The sequence below is a fragment of the Myxine glutinosa genome, chromosome 11, assembly GCF_964187855.1.
Source record: "Myxine glutinosa chromosome 11, kmMyxGlut1.1, whole genome shotgun sequence".
NCBI lineage: Eukaryota > Metazoa > Chordata > Myxini > Myxiniformes > Myxinidae > Myxine > Myxine glutinosa.
In genome coordinates this window covers 109167635-109189263 of record NC_136271.1, presented here as the reverse complement: position 1 = coordinate 109189263, position 21629 = coordinate 109167635, and the positions used below count along the sequence as shown (strand labels likewise).

Below are 21629 nucleotides of genomic sequence, written 5' to 3'. Positions count from 1 at the left end.
GCCTTAATGATGTAAACTGTGTTGGTGGCTTAATGATGTAAAATGTGTTGGTGTCTTAAGGATGAGAACTGTGTTGGTGTCTTAAGAATGTAAACTGTGTTGGTGTCTTTCGGATGTATACTGTGTTGGTGTCTTAAGGATGTTAAACTGTGTTGGTGTCTTAAGGATGTAAACTCTGTTGGTGTCTTAACCCTCTGGAGTCTTCAAGCTGATTCTATCGGCTTCACACATGCGCCAAAATGTCAACAAGCCGAATTTATCGGCTCTAACCGCATTCAAATTTGAGATTGGAGACATTATTAGATTAGAGATATTAGAGACATTCGATTAGAGACATTGGAGACATTTGAGACAAGATTAGAGACATTCGATTAGAGACATTTGAGACATTTGAGACAAGATTAGAGGCATTATTAGAGACATTAAAGACAAGCCGATGGAATCGACTTGTAGACTCCAGAGGGTTGAGGATGTAAACTGTGTTGGTGTCTTAAGGATGTAAACTGTGTTGGTGTCTTAAGGATGTAAAATGTGTTGGTGCCTTAATGATGTAAACTGTGTTGGTGCCTTAAGGATGTTAAACTGTGTTGGTGTCTTAAGGATGTAAAATGTGTTGGTGCCTTAATGATGTAAACTGTGTTGGTGCCTTAAGGATGTTAAACTGTGTTGGTGTCTTAAGGATGTTAAACTGTGTTGGTGTCTTAAGGATGTAAAATGTGTTGGTGCCTTAATGATGTAAACTGTGTTGGTGCCTTAATGATGTAAACTGTGTTGGTGCCTTAAGGATGTTAAACTGTGTTGGTGTCTTAAGGATGTAAACTGTGTTGGTGTCTTAAGGATAAATACTGTGTTTGTGCCTTCAGGATATAAACTGTGTTGGTGTCTTAAGGATGTTAAACTGTGTTGGTGTCTTAATGATGTAAACTGTGTTGGTGTTTTAAGGATGTTAAACTGTGTTGGTGTCTTAAGGATGTAAACTGTGTTAGTGTCTTAAATATATAAACGGTGTTGGTGTCTTCAGGATATAAACTCTGTTGGTGTCTTCAGGATGTAAACTGTGTTTGTGTCTTGAGGATGTAAACTGTGTTGGTGTCTTAAGGATGAAAACTGTGTTGGTGCCTTGATGATGTAAAATGTGTTGGTGTCTTTAGGATGTAAACTGTGTTGGTGCCTTCATGATGTAAACTGTGTTGGTGCCTTAAGGATGTTAACTGTGTTGGTGTCTTCAGGATATAAACTGTGTTGGTGCCTTAAGGATATAAACTGTGTTGGTTTATTAAGGATGTAAACTGTGTTGGTGTCTTGAGGATGTAAACTGTGTTAGTGTCTTAAATATATATATACTGTGTTGGTCTCTTCAGGATATAAACTGTGTTGGTTTATTAAGGATGTAAACTGTGTTGGTGTCTTGAGGATGTAAACTGTGTTAGTGTCTTAAATATATATATACTGTGTTGGTCTCTTCAGGATATAAACTGTGTTGGTGCCTTAAGGATGTAAACTGTGTTGGTGCCTTAAGGATGTAAACTTTGTTGGTGTCTTAAGGATATAAACTTTGTTGGTGTCTTTAGGATCTAAACTGTGTTGGTGTCTTAAGGATGTAAACTGTGTTGGTGTCTTCAGGATGTAAACTGTGTTGGTGTCTTCAGGATGTAAACTGTGTTGGTGTCTTCAGGATATAAACTGTGTTGGTGTCTTCAGGATGTAAACTGTGTTGGTGTCTTCAGGATATAAACTGTGTTGGTGTCTTAAGGATGTAAACTTTGTTGGTGCCTAAAGGATGCAAACTTTGTTGGTGTCTTAAGGATATAAACTGTGTTGGTGTCTTTAGGATGTAAACTGTGTTGGTGTCTTAAGGATGTAAACTGTGTTGGTGTTTTCGGGATGTAAACTGTGTTGGTGTCTTAAGGATGTAAACTGTGTTGGTGCTTAAGGATGTAAACTGTGTTCATGTCTTAAGGATGTAAACTGTGTTCATGTCTTAAGGATGTAAACTGTGTTGGTGTCTTTAGGATGTAAACTGTGTTGGTGTCTTTAGGATGTAAACTGTGTTGGTGTCTTAAGGATGTAAACTGTGTTGGTGTCTTAAAGATGTAAACTGTGTTGGTGTCTTAAGGATGTAAACTGTGTTCATGTCTTAAGGATGTAAAGTGTAAACTGTGTTCATGTCTTAAGGATGTAAACTGTGTTCATGTCTTAAGGATGTAAACTGTGCTGGTGCCTTAAGGATGTGAACTGTGTTGGTGTCTTAAGGATGTAAACTGTGTTCTTGTCTTAAGGATGTAAACTGTGTTGGTGTCTTAAGGATGTAAACTGTGTTCATGTCTTAAGGATGTAAACTGTGTTGGTGTCTTAAGGATGTAAACTGTGTTGGTGTCTTGAGGGTGTAAACTGTGTTCATGTCCTAAGGATGTAAGCTGTGTTGGTGTCTTGAGGGTGTAAACTGTGTTCATGTCCTAAGGATGTAAGCTGTGTTGGTGTCTTAAGGATGTAAACTGTGTTGGTGGACATAAGGATGAAAATTGTGTTGGTGTCTTAAGGATGTAAACTGTGTTGGTGGACATAAGGATGTAAACTGTGTTGGTGTCTTAAGGATGTAAACTGTGTTGGTGGACATAAGGATGTAAACTGTGTTGGTGGACATAAGGATGAAAATTGTGTTGGGGCCCTAAGGATGAATACTGTATTTTGGTACTTTATGAATGAAAACCATCATGTAGATGCTTCATGAATGATATTGATCGCAGAACACATTTTAGGTGAACTTTCATGTTTTGAGAGTTAATGTTTGTCATTATCCTGTGATTTTCCATTATTTACTCAGTTGACTACATGGTTGACAAATTACCCTCTATTTTATGGCCAACTATAAATTATAAACCCCATTTTGTGGCCCCATTTTGTGAGAAAAATTGCAAAATATGTTAATTTTCCTTTAATCTGAGCTGTACTCTTCATCGTTGAGATTGGTTGAATTTGAACAACTTGTGTTACTTTTCCTTGAGGGAGTTGTTCGTAAAGCTCCCTGAGATCTCAGAACCTGGCTTCTTTTGTCCACATATGAAGCATGTTATCGTATGATCGTTGAGCAGAACAGCCTCAAAGTTCTTGAGGGTTTGTCATGTTTCTAATTATTTTTTCAGTCTGTTCATATGTTCTGCTCATTTTCTGGCCTACATAGAACATCTGCTTGTGAGTGTTGATTGTAGAATTTTGTAATGCCATTGAAGAACATGGCCACGGATGAGCTTGAACGTGGAAACGCAGTACAAGAGGATTCACGGTTTTCGGACAGGAGGAAGCTCGCTGAGCAGTCGGCAGTGAAAAGTCAATGGTGGCGTTAGATTAAGGTAGGTTTAAGAGATTTAAGAGATTGCACACAAGGATGGGGATGAACCGACATGCCTGAATTTCGCCGAATGGCTCTCCTCATCCTGGGGTTGTTATCAGACCAGGGCTCACCATAGTAGGTGTCCATGTTAGCACAGAAAGGCCGCTCATGTTATCAGGAATCCACAGGCGTTGCAGGCACGCATTGTCGACCTTATGACTCCATGGCTACGTCGAGCAACACTCCTTTTTAATTTGATTTTGTGTATCCACATGTGTACAACAAAATCACCTCTTGTATGTCTTTTTCACATTATATTCATAGGAAAGCTTAGAGGTTGTGTATATTATTAGCCCTGCTGTTCGATCCTCAAATGCTGCATCTGCTGGGGTCAGAAATGGCTCTACTTTTTGGTCTGATTAATTTGAGTTAACTTTTTAACACATTTCCATCCATTCATTTATATATTTATCCATTGCTGTAATTTAATTTAAATTGTGATTTCAACGTTGGACATATCCCGCGTCCTGTATTATGGTGTTGCGTGTACGTGCCATCTTGATATAGTCTTTAAATCCAGTGAAAGGGCCGAAGTGCATTTGTATGGAGGGGGGAGGGGGGCGGAGAAAGGTAGCATTTCTCTTTTACTTATCTGATAATACCGAATACGAATAAGAAAAAGGAGAGGAAGGACATCACGTGAAAGAAGTTTTCTATTAAAAAAAGTCACCTTCAAACACCTGTAAAAAATATCAACTTGTGATGCTTCTCAACTATGCCAATTTCTATCCTACCTTCACAAGATCGAGTTTTGTAATTTATTCCTACAAGAAAAAAAAAAAATTCAATTGTGACATCAAAATCCAACAAAGAAGTATCACCGTTTCCCTTGACTACAAATACCTATTGTGATTTTGTTTAAATGATGCAGTTCATTATGATGAATTTCACAACGTAACACTTCACTTCCATACAAATCCTATGCATTTCAGTCAACGTGACTAGTTCGCTTTTTGTTTATTTCCCTCTTCAAAAAAAAACGAAACAACAAAAACAATACAATAATAAACAAGCTGCAACGTTCTTTTCCTAGCTCTAGGTTTACAGTAGCGTTTCGCGTACCACGGTTTGGTAACCTTTGCCCACTTGTTTGCACAAAGGTGGCAAGAATGAGAGACGCGGCCATGGTAAGCAGTGTCTTTTGTTTTTATACCACCTTTTGCACATGAAAAGGTGAGCTGGCAACTGAACCCGACTGGAGAGACCCAGTGGATCTGCCTTGGTAGAGCCATAAATCTTGAAAGATCACCACATGTAGTAACTACGTGATGTATCAACCTGCGATGAAACAAGCTTGCCCTCCTTGTCCCGGTCTCCTTCGGGCTCCCACAAACCAATGAGCGGTGGATAAAGTTCATTGAGTGGGATGGATGAACCTTTTTGCACATATTGCTTGATGGACTGGTCGTAGGCACGTCTTCGCAGCCTGCGTAGGCCGCAGGCAAGCAACGATGCAAGGATAGTGATAGCAAAGATTGTAGCAGTGGCTGCGGCTAGTGCCACACTGGCATGTCGTTCAGATGGTACGGGCCCAAGTAGAGCAACTTGAGTCGTCACATTAATACAAGAGTGTTCAGAACTATGTCGTCGGCTTGAGATGGCAAGACACACCTCATATTCGGTGTTTGGCTGTAGATGTGTGAGATTGTACTCGTGCACACCGATGGGAACACGTGCTGTATATGTGATATGTGTGTTATCGACTCTGACAGTGGCTGAAGACCAATGCAAATCCGATGAGAGTACACTTGGCCAGACTTTCCAGGAAACTAGGATTGATCGAGCAGTCACATGTAGCACATTCAATCTCAACCCTTCGGCTGATTCTTTAGCTGGAAGTTGTCCATTAACTCTGACGGTAACACTTCGTGTGTCAGCGCCTTCTGAGTTCTGGGCAACACAAGTGTATGGCCCCGCATCTTCTAGTTCCACAGCGTCAATCTGTAATGTTCCTTCAGGTCCAAGCAGGTACTTTTCAGAGAGTGTGTCACCTGTGACTTTTTCACCATGTGGCGTTACCCAGTAAATCACTGGTGCTGGTTCGGCAACTGCACGGCACTCAAGTAAAACAAGTGAGCGTGATGGGACATCAAGACGTGATGGAAGCAACCCGGTAGCTATCAATGGTAGGCAAGCTTCTCCCGTTACCAGCAGAAAAACATCACGAACACGCTGGCCTTCATACTCTGGTGGTCCGGCACACCTTGTAGATTCTGGCTCGAGGAAGCGTACAACACTTTCATTGGTGCCTATCCATCGGTTTACACAATCGCAGCGTAGTGGGTTACCATGCATACTGACCTCACGGAGGCTGGGTAGCGCACCTACAGTTGCAAAATGCAAACCACCCAGCCCATCATCATTGAGCAGAAGACTCTCGAGGTGTGGCAACCGATGAAAGGCTTGCCGGTGAATAAAAGCAAGCCGTGGGTTGTTGGTTGCCTCAAGTTTAGTGAGTTCAGGTAAATTGACCACAGAGAGTCGTTCAAAAGATATGAGTTTGGGCATACTGCTTAGGCCAAGCTCTTTGAGTACTGCCATATCCTTGAAATCCCCTTCTTGTATTTTTCGTACAGGGTTTTTGTTAAGATCAAGGAATTTGAGTGTTGGCACAGCTTGCAAGGCTTCATGTGGCACATGGGTTAGCCCATTATCATAGAAAGAAAGGCTTTCTAGACTAGAGAGACCTGCCAGGGCCTTGCTTGGCACCTCAACGAGACCCATACCTGCCAAGACTAGACTTCGAAGGTGTGGCAGTGATTCAAAGTTTCGGTCAACAATTCCCACAACTGGATTCTCTCCAATCATGAGAATTTCGAGGTGTGGTGTAACCTCAAACCAGCGTCTATCCACAGCACGCAGCAGGTTAGAATTTAAGTGGAGACGAAGGAGGCCTGTGAGGCCTACAAAGGCATTGGGTGCAATGACAGAAATCTGATTGTGATTTAGATACAGCTCCTGCAGACCTTTGAGATCTTTGAGGCATCCTTCAGGCAACTCAGAGATTCTGTTTTCTTCAAGGTGGAGGGTGACTAAATGACTAAGATTGGCCCTTCCCAAATCAGCCACGACGGTGAAGTTATTTTGCGAAAGGTCAAGGTCAGTAAGGTTGACCAGTTTCACCGCTTCTCGCCTTACACTTGCGATTGAGTTACCTTGGAGCAGTAAAACCTCAGTGGCTGGCAAAAGGTCATCGGGTATATCCGTGAGGCCTTGGTCATTGCAGTCAACTGTTGGTGCTTCACGATATGTAGACTGTGGAGTGAACCATGGACGTACTTCACAAACGCAGTGCTCGGGACATAGGTTCTGCCCCGTGTCTATTTCACATAGAGCAAAACCCACCTGGCTCAGTAACAGGACCAAAATCCACTGATTCTGCACCATTTCAAGTGCTTCTGGTGTTTTCTTTTGATGGGGTATTGTTTTGCAGGATATATGAGGCTTTGCTGTAAATATTTAATGGGTAAATAGTTCACTTGTGGAGATGTTGTGGGAATGAATGTCCGGAAGTTCTCATGACACGCTTCTTCTCTTTTCTATGTTGGCCGAACCTGTGCACAAGACACAAGGGAAAGTCAGGTTAGCAATGCATTTTTTCCCAGTATTTCCTGTCTTTGTGGAGCTATATATTTCACATTTCATAGCAATACTGTTGAATACATATCGTCACAGTCGGCATTTTTGGTTCACGAGTTATCAAACAGAGTGACCACTATATTCGTCATGGGTGTGTGTCTGTCTGTCTGTCCGCAGCATAACTACCCGATGATATCATACGATCTTGATGAAACTTGGGTGGGAGGTTGATATCATGATCTAGTTGTGTCCTGCCTCGAGTGGTTGTATTGCGCCCATTGTGGGCGGAGCGACGCCTGAAAAAGATGTCTTTTTAGGGGGTAATCGAGTTCAGGCTACATCTTCTCCGAGGGAGTTGGTGGAATCTGACAGGGGTTTCGGTATTTGGTTAGGCCAATGTCATGTGTCTGGCCCCCACGTAGCTCGATTTTTCATTTTCACCCCAAGGTCAAGGTCACAAGGTCACGAAATTTAGAAAAGTCGATTTTTGATGGTTTTATTACATTGTTCGCTTCCTGATAGGGTGAAATGTCTTACATGATCTTATATTATCACATACATCATGAAATACAAGTTTTCTAACAAGTTTCAGAATCTTCAACCTTTGACCTTTGAAGGTCACAAAGGTCGAAGTTTCAAAGTTGTCAGAATCTAACCGAATTTTCGGTATTGTGTAGCTAACTAACCTCATAACTGATTATACATTATTTTCTATCTCATTTCAAGGTCAGTAACCTTTGTTTTGACATTTCCTGGCCTGGCCTGCCCGGGCCTGTTTCGGTTATAGTCCGTCCTTTGTCATTGAATACCGCTCGCTCGTGAACCATTGTCGTCTCCTGACTTGTTATTAATCACAGCTATGGACCATTGTCGCAAATTTCTCTCATCAAAAGCCTGGTTGACTTTCTTCCCAGCAGGTAAATATATGTGCGCAGGAAGTACCATGGTTCTTAGTCTATACCAGAGGGTATATTTAAGGGGCACAGAACAGATAGGAGAAGAGTTTTGCTCACGAGGGAGGACAGGACGTGCTGTACAAAGCATGCGGTAAAGCCAACAAGGATGGAGTTTACAAACGAGAGAGCGAGTTTGTGAGCAGGCAGGGAGGCGAAGGCTTGAGATCACAACGTAGGATTATAGTTACAGAGACTCACAGGGTGCAGGGAGGACAGAGGAGCTGTGATACGTGAACACAATTGGCAACATTTCGTGCAGGCAGCTTGGAATATGCACCAAGGGAGTCCAGGAGAGTGATGTCAGGAGCACTACAATGGTCAGGTTATACCAAAGCACCGATGCCCCGAATGGATGTTCCTGCCTCCTTCTCCCTCCTTCATTCTCCCATCTTTTTATACTCTGCCCTCCCACCATATTTGCTTTTGTTTCCATTGCTTCTCCCCACTATTACCTTTCTATCCATACTTATCCCTTTCTCCTTGTGGATTTAGCTTAGCATACGCCCTGTGTTCCGTTTAGCATTCGATACTCATCATGTTATCGAGGTTTTCATTTGGACCTGTTCTGCCCTGGAGGTCCATTCATACCTGATAGACAGATAGGGGCACCTTATTTTACAATCATTGTAGCTAACTTGCATGTACGTGAAAAAAAACGCTGGAATTCTTCTGGTCCAGTAACACTCACTTAAAACGTTTTTGCCTCGAGGCCTTACGAGTATTCCCTTACAAGCATACTTGGTGCACGCTTGACTAGTTTGGGCTTCGCATCCCCGCTATGTGACATTTACGATTTATATTGATCAATTTTGACAGGATGATCATGACAAACTTTCCCAATGCGTCCCAAATTATATCAACCTTCTGTAACGTACTCCCCGCTCCCTTCCACCTACCACTTCCACTAGGTACCCATCTAACTCAGATTTATACAGATCTACTGTTTCTGCTGCCACTACCTTTTCAGGGAGCCTATTCTATGAATTATTCTGAGTGTAAGACACCTGTCCTAACATTCCTCTTCTTTACTCTTAGGTTGTGGCCCATGGTCCTGAAATATTGGCCCCTGTGTCTGAACAGCCTTTTGTCATTGGTTTTCAATTTGCTGTCATGCCGTTGGCTCTGCGGTTTTTTGTGGATACTTGTGAAGTTCTCTCTGGGGCTTTACCACCAGTTTGCAGTGGAATCAAATCTGTGCCATGTTTAAACATCAGGCAATTGCATAATGCCCACATACTGTGAGCAAATTGTACTTTGTTTTTGTTGTTTTTATCTTCATTGCCATTTTCTCGAGCCAAGACTCGAAATTTAGATTTTTTTTTGGTAAAGTGAGAGTGGAATTTCCTTTTACGATTTGCTCAATTATCTTGGCGTTTGCGAAATTGGCGTGTTTCCTTTTTTCATTTCTGCCATGCTGTTCTGTGTCACCACAATCTCAAATCACCCCCATCCAAAGCCATTATCTTTTCTATACCTGTTGAACCACCACCACTGCTCCCAAAATTTGCTTCTGTATCCATCTTGTCTGCCGCTTGCGTTCTCCCCTACGCCTCATCGTCACCTGCATCCCTTGTTTGTCCATCTCCATCTATTTTTCCCTACACCCTGTTGTTGGCAATTCTCCCAGTTTTCCTCCTGCTGTTATTTTTGTTATAACCTCTTCCACAAGCCTTGGCTATGTGCACAAAAACAATGTAAAAATGCAAATTTAGTGTGGATGTACTTTCGTTTCCTTCAGTCTGTGGTTTCCTTTTCTTTGAATAAAAATTGGCTTCAAGCCATGAACTTGAAAAAATATATATGAAGCCATGAACATTCAGGACCTCCTCACCATTCGCTGATATTGCACATATATCTCTGATGAGATGTCACTGAACCGGCAATGAAACCCATTGACGATAGTGAGGCATGCTTCCAAATCCACTTTGATTGCAGCATCGTTTGTGATATGGCGCTGTTCACTCTTTTTCTGTTCACAGGGAATGAATCATGCGGCAGTCAATGCTTTGTCAGTTGCAAAAAGCTGCTTGTGTGCAGGATGTGACATTGGAAAGGCCTCTTCTCTATGATTGATGTCTTGTCTCCATCCAGTCTCCTGGCAGTGCCTTTTGCCAGAACCCCGTGTCATAGCTGATGTTTTTTCCATGACCAAATGCCATTTTCTGCGACTGTACAGCGGCTACAACTTCCAGTTGCTTCTTTTTTTTCCCCACAAAATCTTTTAATTTGGGAGTTTTTTTTTTTTTTTTTTACCCTCACCAGACGAGAGGGTATTGCATTTGAGTCCGTTTGTTACTTGCCGGAAAAGATTCCGGCAAGTATGTTGACCGGTTGGTTTGTCTGTTTGTCTGTTTGTCTGTCTGTGCGCAGCACTACGTCTACACCGTTGCACGTAGAATCGCCAAACTTTACACACATATTGGTCTTGCCCTGGAATAGACTGTGCCCAATTTTTAACTCTGTCGGCCCAAGGCCTCCGTTATGACGTCATAATTTGATAATTCGACAAGTACAAAACTTCATCCAATCAAGATGCAATTTCTTGAGCGACATGACGGCATAAACTGGTGGAGGAAAAAAAATGAATGATGACGTCATCGGTCACGTGGTTCGGCCGCCATCTTGGAAAAACCGAAAATCTTTGCACCTCTATATCTCCGAAAGTGCTGAATAGAAAAAAAAATTAGACATGGCTCATTGTAAAGAAGTCTCCATGGGGAATAAAATATGTTAATGATGATGTCATTGGTGTCTCCATTATGATGTCATAATTCGACAAGTACAAAATTTCATCTGATCAAGATGAAATTTATTGAGCATTATCAAGGAATAAATTAGTTTAGAAAACAAATAATGATGACGTCATCGGTCACGTGGTTCGGCCGCCATATTTGTCCAAAATGGCCGATAAAAAGTACATTCCGGCAAGTCCTCGGTCTCTGACCGATTTTTCATTTGTTTGTCTGTTTGTCCACACAGAATAAATATGATTTTCTCTGAAACCGTTGGTCTGATTGACAGGAAACTTTCACCATAGGTGCAACTCCACCTGTATAATTTTTTAATATGATCCTACTGCAAAGCCGCAATGAGCCGGCGAAGCCAAAGCCTCTTGCCACTATTTTACCCATCACTATGGCATCAGTAGGTTAGGTAGTTGGTAGTAGGTATGACAACATTTGCATGACAAAATGTTCAAAATGACATGTTCAAAATGACAAAATTTCCTCGTTCAAAATGACAACATTTGCATTCTGGATGAGATTAAAATTTATAAAATTTACTTCTTGATTAATTTGGTGAATTCCGTCTCAACTTCGGATATTTCCGGCTGTGAAAAACTATCCCCTACGGCCGCGAGATTTCTAAAAAATAATTCTTCATCAATTTTAGAATATTTGATGCCGTTTTCAGCCTCCGTAACGCGGTAATAAGCTTTTTTGAAATATTTTTTCAAATGCTCGAATCTCATTGGTTCCGGTGTTTGGTGAAGATTTTCGTTGAAGATAACCAGGGCCCATGTGGGCCCGGGGAACGAGGTTGGTCTTAAATTATTTTAATTACAAATTAGAGGTGCATAAGATTGTGAATCAAACAAAGATGGGTGAAACAAACTCCTACTGAACTTTTTCGCAATTTTTTATGCATACTTCCGCATCCCCAAGATGGCGGCCTCCTTGGAGCGATTTGGTGCGTCAAAGCTTCAAAATTCTCAAAGGATCCAGCAAAATCTGGCTTTTCAACATAATACGTACGCGTTCATTCACAACACTGGCTTCGCCGGCTATAATAATTATAACGTCATAGGTCACGTGGTTCAGCCGCCATCTTGAAAAATCTAAAAACTTTGCACATCTATATCTCTGAAAGTGCTGAATAGAAAAAATTGAGACATGGCTCATTGTAACGAACTCTGCATGGGGAATAAAATATGTTAATGATGATGTCATAGGTGCCTCCATTATGACGTCATAATTCGACAAGTACAAAACTTCATCCGATCAAGATGAAATTTCTTGAGCATAATCTACGAATAAATTAGTTTAGAAAAAAAATAATGATGACGTCATCGGTCACGTGGTTCGGCCGCCATATTTGTTTTAACACAAACGCCTTAAAAACCACTGAAAATACATCCTGGCGAGGGTTTGCAATCTCTGATTGCTCTTTTTCTTGTTATTAACATGCAATAGCAACATTATTATAGAGTATGAATTCATTTTAATTTACTTTAACTGGAGTATAGGAAATTATGCTTTCAGTAGGTTCTCATGGGATCTGATGAAAAAATTTATGATTTCTCCAAGAGAAACAATCGAAGCTTCACGTAATGGGAGTTTGTTGTGTGACTGAGTAAGAATCTTTCAATGTTAATCATATTCTTTTAGTTATTCACACACGGACACAGACATCAGGGGCGCCGCCAGGGATTTTGGGCCCCATGAAAGGATATCACAATGGGCCCCTATGAAGCACGTGCGCACATTTTTACCTAATGTTCTCATAATTTTTAGGGCCCCTGTCAGTGCAGGGCCCTTGGAATCATCCTAACTTTTCCCCCCCTTATGGCGCCCCTGACAAACATGCCTATATATATACACATGCACAGTTGCACACACACACACACACACACACACACACACACACACACACACACACACACACACACACACACACACACACACATACTGTCGGACCCCACTATTTGCGGAATCCGCGTATTCGCGGTTGATAAAATGTGACCTGTTTCTCTCTTCGCGGGAAAATGTCCTGCAAATTTGCAGTTTTTTTTCTATTCGTGGCTGTGATCCACTAATTCGCGGTTTTTCAGGGGCGCAAAAAAATTTTTTCATGACCCGCTCGCTTGACACATTTATAAAAGCCATCTTTCACCAGTTATGCATAAAGCAGCTGGATGTACATATGCAAAAAATATCTTATACAAGCCACGAACATGACCTGCTTATACTGCACATTCACTGCTGTGTGATTTGCGTTTTCATGGCTTCAAGGACGCGAATTTTAGCCGCACCATATAAAGCGAGCTTCGCGGGATATCCTACCAGATGTTTAAACAAATCAACTTCGAGAATTATAGAATTCAAACGCTTCATTAAATCGATTACAGTTTGTAATTTACGGTAAAGCATCATTAGAGATCTTACACAATGAAAACGCTTCGGGGGATGTTCCATCAGCGACGAAAACTTTTCAACTTCGCAAATTATAGAATGCAAATGCTTCATCAAATCTATTATTGAAATTAGTAGATAGGCTCAATACTGCAACATTTGATAACATCCCCCACAAACAATGGGCAGAGTACTTCCCGTAACTACCCACAATGCTCGCAATCCCACATATACAGGGCCTTTCAATTGGAATCTCCCGCGATGAAGCTAACTCCAAGGGCCTTTCGCTCACTCACTGCAGGCAGGTCGGTGGTCTTTCTGTCTTCTACCGACTCCTCTCCGGCCTTGCCCCCCCCCCCCCCCCAGCTCTCTCTGGGCTCTGTCCCCCAAATATCCCTACAGGTCGCACAAGATCTGCCAGTAACCCTTTTATGGTTAAACTGCCAAAATCAAGACTCTGCTCACCTTCACTCTTTCATTTCTCTTTCTTCCCACCTCTGGAACAAACTCCCTCACTCTCTTCAATCCCACTTCTCCCTCCATATCTTTAAAACAGCTGTTCACCACCATCTCTTATCTTCCTCCATCCAAAACCTTGATCTTTTCTACCCCCGCTAATTTCACCCCAATTCCACTTTTTTGAAATGCCAACTTCTGTCCTGGAAGTCCTAGCAGTGTCCATGTGTTTTATGCCTCTCTGTTCCATGTCTGGTGAAAATGTGATACTTGAAAACAGTTGAAGGGATTTAAATCAAACTTGTTTATTTTTCGGACAGTGAACGAGGGCATCTACCCATTGTGCATATTGGCGACACAGCCGCATTTCTATAGTTTTTTTTTTTTTTTTAAATATTTTAATTTAATTTAATTTTTTTTAGTTTATTTTTTATTTTTATATATATTTTAATTTAATTTTTTTTTTTTAATAGTTTATTTTTTATTTTAATATATATTTTAATTAATTTATTTATTTTTTATTATTTTCTTTTAGGCATCTTTTTAGTGCCTAGAAATAGACCATTTTGTACGGGTGCTCCATTAAACCTCCCTCACACATGATTAATCAACTTGGTGACAGATCTCAACGTTATGTTGAACCTTCATTGGTAGGATCGTTATGATTCATTTGCAAGCCATGAGCATCTTTAGATACTTCCATGTATTCAGTACATCCATGTGTTCGGTACATCCTTGTATTCCATCATCTCCACGGTTCATGGTAATTATCGCAGCAATGTCACAAAATCAAAGCTGTGAATTATCGAGAACATAAACTCTTTTAATCGTGAGACATCTTAGAAAGTGTGTGCAGTTTATTGAGAAATCCATACAGCGACCATTCTGGGAAAAAAGTAATTGACGTTCACAGGCAGACGGTGATTGGATAGACCTTTCCTGTGGTTTTTTACCTCTTCTGAGCTTTTTGATCTCTGCTGATCTCTGTGACCTTCTTGCTGAGCTTTGTGGCCTCTTCTGAGCTTTTTGATCTCTGTGACCTTTTTGCTGAGCTATGTGACCTCTTTTGAGCTTTTTGATCTCTGCTGATTTCTGTGACCTTTGCTGAGATTTGTGACCTCTTCTGAGCTTTTTTTTCATCTCTGCTGATCTCTGTGACCTTTTTGCTGAGCTGTGTGACCTCTTCTGAGCTTTTTGATCTCTGCTGATCTCTGTGACCTTTGCTGAGCTTTGTGACCTCTTCTGAGTATTTTGATCTATGTGGCCTTTTTGCTGAGCTTTGTGACCTCTTGAGAGCCTTTTGATCTCTGCTGATCTCTGTGACCTTTGCTGAGCTTTGTGACCTCTTCTGAGCGGTGTGACCTCTTCTGAGCTTTTTGATCTCTGTGACCTTTGCTGAGCTTTGTGCCCTTTGATGTGCTTGTGACCTTCTCTTTGCTTTGTGACCTTCTCTGCAGGGCTTTGTGACCTCTGCAGGGCTTTGTGACCTTGCCTGTGCTTACTGACATTCTACGTGCTTGCTCAACTTCTCCGTACTTTATGACCTTTGTGACCTTCCGTGTGCTTTCACTCGCCCTCTCTGTGAAACTAGTTGCGTGTTTGAATGTCAGACAGAAAGTGTGGCTTTTCTTCTTGGGGTGTTCAAAGAATTGAACACAGGAGTTTTGGCTGCGATAATTAGTATGCATGCACGTCATGCTTTCATGCAATGCTTTGTAAAAGATAAAAACTTAATGATTAATAACCGGCCTCAACCTCCCTGTCTTCACCATAACCATCAAATTAAAATGTCCCTGGGAACCGCGACTTGTTGTTTGACCGGAGGGAAATGATTGATCATTTTCGGCCACGTCGATGCTGCTCGTATTGCTTTTAATGAGTTTTGTTCTCATCCCCACTTCGATGTGACGTCACACTTTTTTGCCGATACTCAGCGGATCATGAAATTGTCTCGTTTCTCCATGTGCTGCTCCCATGATTCACGGCTGGGTCGAAAAGCGAGGAAAGAGCGATTGAACTTTTTGCTACCAATCCATATAAAGCTCTGGATTTGAAGCCTGCAATTCGCAGGTCCCTTTCACACGCCTAGTAAGACGGAGCGTCTCCGAAAGAAGGACAATGCGCAACTTCCCAAGGGATGAAAAGTTCTGTGAAGACGAAGCTTCAGCCTCGGGAGTTTAAGAGATGAGCGATTGATGCATCAGCGTTGTGAAAATGCATCTGGCGTCCACATCGTGTGTAGTATTTTGAATTTGTTTGGAGAAGCTAAAATTATGCACAGGCACGCGATGCCTAATTAAACATAATGACGTGCTAACGTACAGCGTGATTAAGTGAAGTCGATGAATGATGAACATTAAGAAATACATTCAGGTTTTAGTTTGCAACTTGGTTCAGAAACTTTTTTTTTTAAACCATAACACTGTGGATTACACATGTCACTGCGGATCACAGCGCATTACTCCTTGTTACAGCACGTCACTGTGGATTACACACGTCACTACGGATCACAGCGCATCACTCCTTGTTACAGCACGTCACTGTGGATTACACATGTCACTGCGGATCACAGCGCATCACTCCTTGTTACAACACGTCACTGTGGATTACACACGTCACTGCGGATCACAGCGCATCACTCTTTGTTGCAGCACGTCACTGTGGATTACACATGTCACTGCGGATCACAGCGCATCACTCTTTATTACAGCACGTCACTGTGGATTACACATGTCACTACCGATCACAGCGCATAACTCCTTGTTACAGCACGTCACTGTGGATTACACATGTCACTACGGATCACAGCGCATCACTTCTTGTTACAGCACGTCACTGTGGATTATACACGTCACTGCGGATCACAGCGCATCACTCCTTGTTACAGCACGTCACTGTGGATTACACATGTCACTGCGGATCACACACGCCATTCCTTGTTGCAGCACGTCACTGTGGATTACACGTCACTGCGGATCACACACGCCACTCCTTGTTACAGCACGTCACTGTGGATTACACATGTCACTGCGGATCACAGCGCATAACTCCTTGTTACAGCACGTCACTGTGGATTACACACGTCACTGCGGATCACAGCGCATCACTCCTTGTTACAGCACGTCACTCCTTGTTACAGCACGTCACTGTGGATTACACATGTCACTGCGGATCACAGCGCATCACTCCTTGTTACAGCACGTCACTGTGGATTACACGTGTCACTGCGGATCACACACGTCACTCCTTGTTACAGCATGTCACTGTGGATTACACACGTCACTGTGGATCACATACGTCACTCCTTGTTACAGCACGTCACTGTGGATTACACACGTCACCGTGGATTACACACGTCACTGCGGATTACACACGTCACTGCGAATTACACACGTCACTGCTGATCACATCATGTCACTGCATGTTCCACTGCTTCACAGTGGGTTCCAACCCTTCACTGTGGGTTCCAGCGCTTCAATACGGGTTCCAGCCCTTCACGGTGGGCTCCAGCGCTTCACAACGGGTTCCAACCCTTCACTACGGGTTCCAGCCCTTCACTGTGGGTTCCAGCGCTTCACAACGGGTTCCACCCCTTCACTACGGGTTCCAGCCCTTCACTGTGGGTTCCAGCCCTTCACTGTGGGTTCCAGCCCTTCACTACGGGTTCCAGCCCTTCACTGTGGGTTCCAGCGCTTCACTGTGGGTTCCAGCGCTTCACTACGGTTTCCAGCCCTTCACTGTGGGTTCCAGCCCTTCACTGCGGGTTCCAGCCCTTCACTACGGGTTCCAGCCCTTCACTGCGGGTTCCAGCCCTTCACTACGGGTTCCAGCCCTTCACTGCGGGTTCCAGCCCTTCACTATGGGTTCCAGCCCTTCACGGTGGGTTCCAGCCCTTCACTGCGGGTTCCCGCCCTTCACTGTGGGTTCCCGCCCTTCACTGTGGGTTCCAGCCTTTCACGGTGGGTTCCAGCCCTTCACTACGGGTTCCAGCCCTTCACTGCGGGTTCCAGCCCTTCACGGTGGGTTCCAGCCCTTCACTGCGGGTTCCAGCCCTCCACTGTGGGTTTCCGCCATCCACTGCGGGTTACAGCCCTCCACTGCGGGTTCCAGCCCTCCACTGCGGGTTCCAGCCCTTCACTGCGGGTTCCAGCCCTTCACTGCGAGTTCCAGCCCTTCACTGCGGGTTCCAGCCCTTCACTGCGGGTTCCAGCCCTTCATTGCGCATTCCAGCCCTTCACTGTGGGTTCCAGCCCTTCACTGCGGGTTGCAAACCTTCACTGCCGGTTCCCGTGCTTTACTGCGGGCATCCAGAGGGTTGCTGCGCATCACAGCCCATTACTGCGGATTACTGCACGTCACTGTAGGTAGCGGTGTTTCACTTTAACTGCGTTTCACAGCGAATCACTGCGGATCACAGCATGCCACTGCGGTTCACAGCGCATTACTGCCGATCACAGCATGTCACTGCGGATCACATTGCATCACTGCAGATCACAGTGCATCACTACGGATCACAGTGCATCACTGCGGGTCACAGAGGGTCACTGCGGATCACAGCGCATCACAATGCGTCACTGTGGATCACAGTGCGTCACTGCGGATCACAGAGCGTCACTGCAGATCACAGAGCGTCACTGCAGATCACAGAGCGTCACTGCAGATCACAGAGCGTCACTGCGGATCACAGAGCGTCACTGCGGATCACAGAGCGTCACTGCGGTTCACAGAGCATCACTGCGGTTCACAGCTTGTCACTGCGGATCATAGCGCGTCACTGCGGATCACAGCGCGTCACTGCGGTTCACAGCGCGTCACTGCGGTTCACAGCGCGTCACTGCGGATCACAGCGCGTCACTGCGATCACAGCACGTCACTGCGGATCACAGAGCGTCACTGTGGTTCACAGAGCGTCACTGCACTTCACAGCGCGTCACTGCAGATCACAGAACGTCTCTGGGGATGACAGCGTGTCACTGCAAATCACAGCAAGTCACTGCGGATGACAACACGTCACTGCGGATCACAGCGCGTTACTGTGGTTCGCAGAGCATCACTGTGGATCACAGAGCGTCACTGCGGTTCACACAGCGTCGCTGTGGTTCACACAGCGTCACTGCCGTTCATAGAGCATCACTGTGGATCACAGAGCGTCACTACGGTTCACACAGCGTCACTGCGGTTCACGCAGTGTCACTGCGGTTCACATAGCATCATTGTGGGTCACAGAGCATCACTGCGGTTCACAGAGCGTCACTGCGGTTCACAGAGCGTCACTGCGGTTCACAGAGCGTCACTGCGGTTCACAGAGCGTCACTGCGGTTCACAGAGCGTCACTGCGGTTCACAGAGCGTCACAGCGGTTCACTGCGGTTCACAGAGCATCACAGCCCACCACTGTGGATTATTGCATGTTGATGTGGATCACTGCAAGTCACTGCAGATCACTTAGCGTCGCTGCGGATCACAGCATGTCACTGCAAATCACAGCGTGTTACTGCGGATCACAGCACATCACTGCAGTTCATAGAGCGTCATTGTGGATCACAGCACATCACTGCGGATCACAGAGTGTCACTGTGAATCACAGCATTTCATTGCGGATCGCAGCAGATCACAGCCATTCACTGCGGATTCCAGCATGTCACTGCAGGTTACAGCTCGTCACAGCCCTTCACTGAGGTTAACTGCAGTTCCAACATGTCACTGCACATCATCCTGAGGGTTTCAGTACATCACTGTGCATCACAGCCCTTCACTACAGTTCCATCGCGTCACTCCTGGGCGCGTCACTACAGATCACATCGCTTCACAGCGCATCATTGTGGATCAAAACAATCATGTCACCACAGATGAAAACACTTCACTGTAAAATATGTTCGGGGAGATTATGGTACATCACCTAAGATTAAAACACGACCAGAGAAAATATCACTTCACTGTCGATTATCACACCTTCAGAGGAGATTATAATGGATCACTGAAGATTATAACACATCACTACAGATTAAAACATATCACCCCACCAATTTGATACCTTGATTGAATTTAGATTACTAATAATTTTTGTAATTGGCTGCAAGAGAGGTGGCATGCCTGTAATGCTTAACATTGTAACATGATGAAGAAGGCATGCCTTACTGGTTAGAGAAAGCGCTGCTGCAAAACATAAATTATGTTTCCAAAAATCCTAATTTCCGTCTCACTGAGTATCTCTGCCCCCCTTTCCTCTGTGGCATTCCTGGGAGGTGTATTTCACCACCATGGAGATGCAAAAATGAAGGGACTAATAAAATGGTGTTTTGATGGTTTGTATTTTGATTTTGGCAATCTGATCTGTATATCAAGGATTTTGGAATGTAGGGCCTTGTCTGCATTCAACTTGCCAGAACAAAGTGATCTTTATTTCTGAGTTAAGTTCTAGCTGCGTAGATGGTGAATACAGGGGAATATGCATTGACTAAAACGTGTTCTGAATTTTTGTTGTAACCACAGTGCCTGATAGAGGTCCAACTGTATCTGTAAACATGCAGTACTTAAAATATGCACTGTTACACAACACTACAGTCTAAACGATAAATGTTTACAACTTCCCACCATCGCACATCGTCCATAAACGACACAAACCCACAAACACTTATCAATTATAAAAAAAAAAAATAACCACCTTTAGAGGCCATTTTTCCCCGCAAGCGGGGGTTGGCCTTTTTCGGGAACCGTGGTTGTTGTTGTTTTTCGGTCCCCTTTTTGAAACAATGTTTTACGGCCGGATGCCCTTCCTGACGCCAACCCTTTTGCCGCCTTTAACGACAAACAGGGAATTACCAGTGAGCTGGTACTCAATTAGCCGACCTCGGAAGGATGACAGGCTGAGTCAACCCCCCTGGCGTTAATTCAGCGATCGACCGGGATTCGAACCCAGGATCCTAGGATCCTAAGCCGGCACCCTAGCCGCTAGCCCAACACCAGGGAATGATATCATAAAACTGAGCAATCACCCCCTCAATTCAGGAGGAATCTGTGCAAGATCAGTCGTGCCTGTGCAAGATCACGTGACATGCCATTGTCTTGGGTCATGTGACCCTCCTTGAGCAGAGTGAGGCTGCACTGGCCGACTTATGTTACCTCTGCCACCGAAGGTGGATGTAGGTTATGTATTCACCCCTGTATGTTTGTTTTTTTTGTGAACAGGATATCTCAAAAAAGTTGTGGATGGATTCGGTCGAAATTTGGTGGAGAAGTTGTGTATGTGACAAAGACAAAATGATTAGATTTTGGTGACGATCCGGATCTGGATCTGAGAATTTTATATGTGATTCTTCACCACTGACAGAAAGTGCAAAAAAATTAATTGGGAGAAATGATACATAGCATGATGTATCAAAAAGTTGTGGACGAATTAGGACAACACTTGGTGGACAGGTTGTGCGTGTGGCAAGGATGAATCGATTCGATTTTGGTGAAGATCCGGATCCGGATACAAGAGTTTTTTTCTGATTGATGCCTCACCATTGAGCGAAAGGGCCAAAAACGATTATATAGCATGATATTTCAAAAAGTTGTGGACGACTTGAAACAAAACTTGGTGGATGGGTTGGTTAAGCGACAAGAAGAAGCCAATTCGATTTTGGTTTAGGTCCGAATCCTGGAGATCTGACCTATCAGTAGGATACAAAATGTAAACTGTTCAGCCTGGCGGAGTAATGCTCTCTACCCAGTGCCTTTCTCGTTTATGGATATTTTCGTTCATGGACATTTAGCGGCAATTTTTGTGGTATTTTGTTTTCCTCGAATATCGGCTTTGAGGTATATCAGTGTGCAAAATTTCAGCTTTCCAGCACAACTAGAAAGTAATAAACATGTATACGAGTCATTGAGTAAGTGAGTGGTGTGAAAGATCTTTATAATCTATCATGTGTATATATATATATATTGTACTAGCAGGAGTGCCCGTCGTTGTTGGGGGGGAGGGGGTGTGGGGGGGAGCGGAGAGGGGTGGAGGGAGTGGGGGGAAGTAGGAGAGGGAGGGGTGAGGAAGAGAGAAGAGAGTGGGTGGAGTGGAAGGGGGAGGTGGAGGTGAGGGGAGAGGGACGGGAAAGATATACTGCATATACATATT

The 21629-nt window shown here is 43.8% G+C and overlaps 2 protein-coding genes across 4 annotated transcripts in view; one reads left to right on the top strand and one right to left on the bottom strand.

Moving 5' to 3' along the window:
* IMMP2L (inner mitochondrial membrane peptidase subunit 2) overlaps positions 1-21629 on the top strand; it is a 327553-nt gene that overhangs the window by 96716 nt on the left and 209208 nt on the right. The window lies entirely within an intron of this gene.
* Positions 4027-21629, bottom strand: part of LOC137437006 (leucine-rich repeat neuronal protein 1) — a 57666-nt gene continuing 40063 nt past the window's right edge. Inside the window, exon 2 of the mRNA XM_068131292.2 lies at positions 4027-6945. Within this exon, the coding sequence (XP_067987393.1) occupies positions 4637-6778 (2142 nt within the window). The 5' untranslated portion in view covers positions 6779-6945 and the 3' untranslated portion in view covers positions 4027-4636. The remainder of the gene's footprint in view (positions 6946-21629) is intronic.